Source organism: Calliphora vicina, chromosome 2 (genome assembly GCF_958450345.1).
Source record: "Calliphora vicina chromosome 2, idCalVici1.1, whole genome shotgun sequence".
NCBI lineage: Eukaryota > Metazoa > Arthropoda > Insecta > Diptera > Calliphoridae > Calliphora > Calliphora vicina.
In genome coordinates this window covers 123,972,922-123,982,276 of record NC_088781.1, presented here as the reverse complement: position 1 = coordinate 123,982,276, position 9,355 = coordinate 123,972,922, and the positions used below count along the sequence as shown (strand labels likewise).

Below are 9,355 nucleotides of genomic sequence, written 5' to 3'. Positions count from 1 at the left end.
GCCATTATTTGTAAAAATTCTCATAAAATTACTAAAATGGGTTCCTCTATCCTTTAAAATTACATTACACTATATAACTCTACAATCAATTTACCCATCATCAAACCTTTCACTGTCTTTCATACAAATTTATAAACTGCTAACAAAAGTTTTTCAATTTATAACAAAAAAATTAAATAGAATAAACTTTGTTTCCAACACATTTCAAGTTTTCTCCATACATTTTTTTGTTATGAATTTTTAATAATTATTTTATTTTTTTATATGTAAACGTGTGTTTTTATCTTGTTGCTTTTTTGCAGATCTTCCAAAATTTGGTGAACCATTACAAAATGTGACTGTGCCTGTAGGCCGTGAAGCTGTTTTACAATGTGTTGTGGATAATTTACAAACCTACAAGGTACGTTTACAATTCTACTCAACCTTTTTTTTTTTCTTTATTCTTACTTATTTCATTTTATTGCTTTGTTTAACACAAAAAAGGACAAAAATAATGAAAAATATTTCAACAATTTCACACTGTACACAATTTAATATAACAATAAAATAAAGTTTTTATTTCAACAATAAACAGACAATTTTGTACTTGCAATTTTACTGAAAAAATTGTATATAAGTATAAAGTAAATTTATTTCCTGTTTTAAGTGTTAACTGCTAAAAGGAGTCGGAGTGAATGAAGCCAGAGTAATAGAGATGAATAGAAGGAAACGGACACAGTGTTGTTAAGTTTCCTGTTTCGTAAATTTAGTGTCATTTAACACGCACCTGTAAATTCCTTAAATATTTTGCTTTTTACTGTTTTTTATTTGCCGGTTTTGTTTCTGGCTCTTTAAGCAGATAATAGGTTTGTGTTTTTCATTTCATGTCGTTTGCCTCCTCTATATATTTTTGTATAACATGTTTGTGTGTCCTGATGTTAGTGTGTCTAACTTTTGACCCGTAACAAAAAGGATAAACAGGAAACATTAAACAGTATAAAAATTACAAAAGACAACGATAACAGCAAATAAACAACACCAAAGTCTAACAGCACTCATTGCCCACAAAAAAGAAGAACAAAAAAATAAAAAACATTTGTACAAAAAGGTCTTAAGTTGCTAAGCACAAGAGGTTGTATATAATGTTTAATAAACTTCAACTTAAAGGTCTTGTTTTTTATGGGAGGCGGTTATGTTTAGGTTTGACCTTTTCCTACCACGTTTTTTCTTCCTTCCACGTAGTTTGGTATCATGTTACCTTGTAATAACAATAATAATGTTCAAATTCAATTGATTAAAGGAAAAAGTTATCAAATATACTGTAGATATTTTTTGTTATATTTATTTATTCATTCTAAAAGGCCATAAAAATAAAAATTCAATAAAGGCAACTGTACAATTTATTGACGATTTTCTTTATGTAGTAAATTTTCGGTGTTTTTTTGTTAATGTTTTGTACAATAAGGTATAATTTATTTGTCTTGTAGGCAGAATATTAAAAGCGTTGTCAAATTGGGATCAGTCGCCAAAAGTCATGGAATATTTTAATAAGGGAACAATAGAGATGGAACAGAAATATAAAATTTTCTTCAATATTAAACATTAACAGGATCCCACGAATTATATCTTTAAGAAATCCAAAGTTGCTTTGATTTTTTCCAGAAAGTGAATATCTATATATACAAAAATGAAATGGTCCATGTATGTAATGGTATCACGTAAGAACGGCTGGAGCGATTTGTCTGATTTTTTTATTCGATTCGAAATTTTAGGGAGATGGTTTGTAAAGAAAAAAAATTCCAAAATTGCGGGTAAAACTCGGAATTTTTTTTTGTTTGAGTCCAGCCAACTGTAATAAAAAAGCTCCCTAAAGTATGCAGTACAAATTTACATATTTTATTTGCAAATAAATAAGAACAGTCAGGTGTGGGTTGGAGAAACTTGAAGAACTAACATTAGTAAATGCTACCGGGCGAAGCCGGGGCGGTCAACTAGTTTTGAATAATTTTTGTTTGGTCATATTAGCAGCAGTCGCAAAAAGTCATGGAACCGTTTGAAACAATATCTGGAGTACGACAAAGTTGCCTTTTATCAACTCTACTGTTCCAAGCGTCCGAACGAAAATAAATCCCGAGATATCGTGTGGAATCTCACCAGACCTAATGACCGCCTTTAGTCATTAGACTACGCTCCCCCATAGGCTATTTGAAATGCAGGATAAGTTAAACTACCTTGCATATACATCAAGTACAGTTGGTCTTAGAATAAACATATCAAACACAAAGGAGATTCGCATTAACCCTAGATCTTTCGACCCCTTTATACTTCATCAAAAACATGTACAACGTGTTGAAAATTTACCATATTTGGGCAGTGTGGCAACTGAGGATGGTGGTACAATCAAAGATGTCGAATGCTGAATAAGAAAGGCAACTGAAGCTTTTACACAGCTTAACATGGTTTGGTACTCTAATATATATAGTGTAAATGCACACTACGTTTTTTTTTAATTTTTTTTGTAAAAATTAAGCATGAACATATTTAGGGGGCTACAAATTTGTTTATTAAATTAGTCAAGACTTCACTTAAAATATTGTTTACAAAAAAAATTCGTTTGTACTTTATTTTTTTTAAGGGTATTTTCCTATAAACGCACTTTAATTTAAGAATGTGTGGATGATCCTTTGTTATGGATTGTTTCAAAAATACGGTCTGGTATTGATTCCACTAATTCTGTCACAGTCGTTCTGGGCATTATTTGCATAAACTTTACCCACAAGTTCTCCATTGAGTTTAAGCCCGGACGACAAGCCGGCCAGTCCAACAGAGGAATGCTATGTTCATTAAACCAAGATTTCGATTACTTAGAAACATGGAATGCAACATTATCTTGTTGGAATATGCAATCTTCATCCATTATTTCATCCATAAATGAGAGAAGAGCACCTTCCAACAGTTCGTTATAAATCCCACTATTCATTTTTGTCGTAACAAAACATATTTTCGACTTGCCAACTGCAGAAAAAGCTGCCCAAACCATAACACTGCCAACACCGAAATTACGTTTTGACATCCGAACATCGTTTCATCTCAAATCATGCCAATAGCATGAGTATGAGTCAGGACCGACCGTCTAAATTAATTTTTTTTTCTTCAGAGAAAATTACTTTTTTCCACTCATCTGTCCATTTCGTATATTTTCTTGCGAATTTTAGACGATTTTCTCTATGGTGCTTTTTCAGCATTGGTTCACATTTCGGATTTTTCCATTTTATGTTTTCATCGTTTCGTAAAATGTGTGCAACGTGTTTGGAAGTCATTGGAAGATTCAATTTATTCTTTATTTTTGTGGAATTCAATTTGTTGCGGGTTGCTTCTTGTTTTATTTGATTAAGTTGTCTTCTTGTTAGTTTTGTATTTCACTTTGCAGGTTTGTTAACTCCATAATTTTGACCTTTCTGCAAGAAATTTCGCACCACACTTTCTGAACGATCGATTTTACGTCCAATTTCTCTATTGGAACATCCTTGCTCGTGAAAAAATTTAATTTGAATCTTTTCTTGATCGGACAAAAAAGTTCCGATTTGGATGAGAACGACAAAGATGTAACAAAAAATACAGAAAAAAATTAAGTGCGTTTATAAGATATTCAAATCATGTGTTTTTGCTGTATTAGTCTCTGGATGCGAAAAGTTGTTGATTGCCGAAAGTATAAATATAAATTACGAGTTTTTGTTGACGGATGTCTTCGAAGAATCCTTAAAATCTATTGGAATCGTAAAATATCCAAAGTCAAAAAAAATTTCAAAAATTGTATGTCTTAAGTTAAAAAACATTTAGTTGGATAGATATCCCATTCGCATCTCACTAAGCGACCAAAAATCTCTTCAAGAAAAAGACCTAAGCTTTTTTTTCAACAAAAACAAATTAAAAACAAGTAAGAAAGTATGGTCGGTCAAGTCCGACCATATAATACCTACACTAAGTAGATGAGCAGAAGCTTTTTTCTTCTAAAATATCAACAATGTATATTCGTGAGTGATTTTCGGTAGTAAGCCTTATATGGGAGCAATGACCAATTATGGACCGATAACTATGAAATCAGATCGTGTGATTTATGTCTATATGAAAGTTATTTATGTTGAATTTTGTGTGTATACCAACATTTTTAAGAGATTTATGCACGTTAAAGTGATTTTCGGAAGCGGGTCTTATATGGGAGCTATGACTAATTATAGACCGATCATAATATAATTTGGTGCCATGTATTTTGTGTTTATAAAACTTATTTGGAGCGAAATTTTTATAGATACATATGTAAATTAAACATTTATGGCCGATAAAGTCCAATTTAGGGAGGACATTTGTATGGGGGCTAGGTTTCAATAGTTTTCGTCCTTGGGCGGAACAAATTTTATGTACTAAATTTGAACGAAATATCTTCAAAATTGCTACCTGTACTTTTCGCACAATCTTGGACAGCCAGTCGGACGGAAGGACGGTCATCGTTTAATCGAGTTAGAGAGCGATCGGTATAAATTAAGGTGTGTGGTGTTAGACTAGTATTTTCTGACGTTATAAACATCGCCACATACGCATTATACCCTCCCCGCTATGGTGGTGTAGGGGCCCATTTTGATAAAAAAGCTAGACATTACAATAAAATTCAAACATTTTATTTACATATGGCTTAAATTACAAAACATTTATTTTGATACATATCCAACTCGAATCTCACTAATCGACCAAACAAATGTTATGTTTTGAGTTACAAAACATTAATTGGATATACACCCAACGCACATCTCACTAAGCGACCAAAAGGGTTTTCAAGAAAAATATCTAAGCTTTATTTTGAGAAAAAAAGAGCCCATTATGAAAAAAAGTAAAAAAGTTTTGATTTTGGAAAAAAAAAATTATTTTCGAAAGATTGAAGAAATCTTCTATCTTAACTATTTAGGACACATTTTGCTAACAACAATAAGTAATAAGTAACATGTTTGGCCATACATCAAATTTTGACACGCTCTTACTCAGATAGTTCTAGACCGATCTTGTTGAAAAATTGTGTCTGTGTTACTATCCTATAGGCCTAACCATGGTTCATCCCAATCGGAAGACATCAGTTTCAAAAGTTGGTTCACTTGACATGAGATCACCATATCATTTTGAAGGGTACATATCATATTGTCCCTTATTCTAACATATTATTATAGCAAAGTTTTTTATGCTTCAAAATTTTGTGGCAACAAAACGTCATATGCGAGGAGTTTCGCTTTACTCCTTTAATTTGAAAAAAGTGTAGCTGAAGCAAAAAAGTTGCTCACCAAAGCTTATAGCGATTGTGTTTCAGAGATTTCAAAGTGCGGGAGTTAGCTTGTGCTAACTCTCGCATTACACGGAACACAAAGATCGAAAAGTTTGAAGACCATGAATTGGAGCCATTACTCCATGAAGATTGATGTCAAACTCAAGTGCAATATTTTTGAAGCACAAATTTTTAAAGTGGCATATTTTTGAATCTAATTGAGATATTGACATGAATGTTCTGTTGTTAAGACCAAAAGTTAACTTGTCTAAAACAAAAAAAAAATGGCTCGCAATAAATGTGAAACAAATTTTTCCTAATATTGGCAATCCTATTCAAATTTTGATTCAAATTTTAGTTTTAGAAACTCAATAAATTTAAAATATGTAATAAAAGCTTTATTTATTTATTGACAAAACTAAATGAAACTTTAAACGTTTTTTAAGTTTGCCATTCTAAATAACAAAGTATAAAAAACCTTGTCCAAAGGTCAAAGCGAATCCAACAATTTCTAAATAGTATTGGAGCGGAAATCCCAAAAATGATAATTTTTACAATTTTGCCCATAAGGTCCATATTTTCCTCCGGGCTGGAAAAATACTTTGAGAATGGGAAACATATCAAGGTTTCCAAAGCTGCTTTCGGTTTTCTGAAATTTTTATAACAAATTGGTCAAATTAAAAAAGGCGTAGGGGCAACATGTTCGAAAACTATGACAGGGTTCTTATAGCAAAATGTTCTGCGTAAAGATAGCTTACAGAAAAATATAAAATTGTTATATATTCTTAAATAAAGTTCTTTTTTAATAAAAAATGAGTTAAGTCGCCTTATCGCCCAAAAAACAGCAAAAATTTACTATTTTTTGAATTTTTAAATAGAAAATCGTTTATTTTAGGATCCATCATTGATATTTCTCTGAAATATTTTGTATATTATTACACCGTCCGACAAATAAAGAAAAAAATCGTTATACACGAACCGCATGATATACGTCTGAAACTATAAATGTTATGGAGAAAAACTGTGTTTTCAGTTTTTCATCTCGTGATCCTGTGTTTTTTTAAGGACTTCTAATTTTCAAAGAAATCAATTTTTCAAAAAATATTTAAAAATACTTCTGCTATTCCAATAATGACAAATTGTATGTCAAAAGAACAAGAAGAGTTGTTAGAATCAGACCATTATTTATCCTATTGGCCTATTTGAAAATAGTTATGCTCTCATAAATATCTTAATTATAAACAAATTCAAACCGAATTCAGTACAATTAAGTCTTATGTAAGCCGAACTCTCACCACCAAATTTCGTGACGATCGGGCAACAATATTCTATAGCTCCCATATAAGCAACATTCTCGAAAATGTCATTAATATACATAAATCTCTGAAATAGGTCAGTATCCAAACAAAATTCAATACAAATATGTTTCATATATTCGCAATTCATCCCAGCAAGCCCGACTATACCATTTTACTTGTTTATTAATAAGTCTTCTTCGTTGCTTTTCACAACGGATTTTGTTATATTTTTTCGAATGTAATATTAAAATAAAATATAAAAAATCAAATAATTCAAATTTAAAATATTTTTAATACTTAAGTTAAGATGGAAGGATGAAATTTTGGCATGTGATATTCAATAATAGGATCTTTATATTTAATTATTGGAAATCTAAAAGGATATTCAAGGATAAAAATTTGAGAGGACATTTTTGACATATTTTGATCCTTACAGGATAAAATAAAAATAATACGAAATATTTTACAACTCTTCTAGATCATTTGACACCAAATTTGACATAGTAGGATTATCAGAAGCAGTTTTTCGCCATTTAGTTTATTGTTTCAGACGTATATCATCCGGTTCGAGTCTAATATTGAGTGTCGTACGGTGTTATTAGTTGTGTAAAAAACAAAATAAAAACAAGTAAGAAAGTATGGTCGGTCAAGCCCGACCATATAATACCCTACACTAAGTAAAAGAGCAAAAACATTTTTCTTTTAAAATTTCAATAATTTATATTTTTGAGTGATTTTCGGAAGTGGGCCTTATATGGGAGCTATGACCAATTATGGACCGATCATCATGAAATTTGGTCGTGTGATTTATGTCTATATGAAAGTTTACTATATTGAATTTTGTTTGTATACCAACATTTTTAAGTGATTTATGCACGTTAAAGTGATTTTCGGAAGCGGGTCTATATGGGAGCTATGACTAATTATGGACCGATAGTAACAAAATTTGGTGACATGAATTTTGTTGATATAGAACTTATTTGGAGTGGAATTTGAGGAGATATATATACATATAATTTAAACATTTATGACCGATAAAATCCAAATTCGGAAGGACATTTGTATGAGGGCTATGTGAAATAATGGACCGATTTCAGACAGTTTCAGTAGGCTCAGTTCTTGGGCCGAAAAAATAATCTGTACCAAATTCTTTCGAAATATCTTCAAAATTGCGACCTGTACTCTGCGCACAAAATTTACATGTACAGCCAGCCGACCAGCCAGACGGACGATTCGATTCAGAAAGTGATTCTAAGTCGACCGGTACACTTTAAGGTGGGTGTTAGACTAATATTTTTGAGCGTTACAAATATCTGTACAAACGCATTATACCCTCCCCTCTATGGTGGTGTAGGGTATAATGAGTCCATTCTGTCCAAAAGCACGCCCTATACATTTAAAAAAGCGGACCAAAGTATGGACAAATTTTAAGATTTTAATTTTGAAATGCGTTTAACTCAGAAATTATAAGAGGTATATAGAAATCGGATGGAAAACACAAAAATGACCCTGGAGCATTTGTAGGGTCCATTTTACTAACTTAAACTCGAATGGTCGGGTAAACCGACGCATTTTGAAGTCATTCGCCCAATAGCTTTAAAATTTTTAATTTCGTCCCAAAAGTGTAGAGGGAGTCATATCTCACATATAAGTGTCACATCCGAGAACTATTTGTACATGCATAAATTTTTACAAGTTCTGATACTAAATAAATGACGCGTTGAGTACTTTACGCCATTCTTTAAGACGTGATTTTGCAAACATTTATTGAATCTGTCTAAAGAAAAAAAAAGAAATATGATTTGCATAAACAGCCAAAATAAAAGGGTTCATATTATTGATGAGACCAGTTACTTTGTTATTGTTAACAGTTTCTTTAGATATTTTGTACTTTTTTTTTGCCAAATCTTCTTTGTTTACAAATTGTTGTTTATATTTATACTTATATACTTTAAGGACAGCAATACATTAATCTTTATCCAATCTTTTCGTTTGTTTGTACTCTTTTCGTTGTCTTCTTTTTTGTATATAAGTGTTTCCAAGAGTAAAAGAGAATGTATCGATATAAATTTGCATATTTCCCTATAACATGCTTCCTATAAATTTAAAAACATTTCATTTATTTTGTTCTCTTTTTTTTCATATTTTACAGATTGCGTGGTTACGTGTCGATACACAAACTATTTTAACCATACAAAATCATGTTATCACTAAAAATCATCGCATGAGTATAACTCATGCTGAAAAACGTGCTTGGATCCTAAGAATTAGAGATGTTAAGGAATCGGATAAGGGCTGGTATATGTGTCAAATAAATACGGATCCCATGAAAAGTCAAGTGGGATATTTGGATGTTGTGGGTAAGTTTAATTACTGAAGAAAGTAGCGGGTGTGCCAAAAACACATATGTACATAGTTTGATCAAATAATCGCAATACATAGAAACACAAATTTATAAACTATATACCAATTGTGCCACTTTTTTAACTCTCTACAAAAAATATTGATTTAACATTAATATTTTCCTTATATCCCTATCTTTTATAATCTATTAATAATAAACGAAATACACTTTTTTAAATTGTGTCCATTATATGCACATATTTATTTAGTTGTTAACAAAATACACAAAACAAATATCGTACAATATACATAGTTTTACCCCCTATTTAATATTTTCTCCTTTTTGTTGTACAAAACTATTTGTCATTTATGTCAACCATGTTAAAATTAAAGCATTTGCATATAAAATGTAAAACATGTTTTTTAC

The 9,355-nt window shown here is 31.0% G+C and overlaps 1 protein-coding gene across 1 annotated transcript in view; it reads left to right on the top strand.

Annotated features, from left to right (window-relative positions):
* Window positions 1-306: 306 nt before the first annotated feature.
* The window catches only part of DIP-theta (Dpr-interacting protein theta), a 64,724-nt gene continuing 55,675 nt past the window's right edge, over window positions 307-9,355 (top strand). The window contains exons 1-2 of the mRNA XM_065500359.1: window positions 307-400; window positions 8,738-8,945. Coding sequence (XP_065356431.1) covers window positions 8,810-8,945 — 136 coding nt within the window. The 5' untranslated portion in view covers window positions 307-400; window positions 8,738-8,809. The remainder of the gene's footprint in view (window positions 401-8,737; window positions 8,946-9,355) is intronic.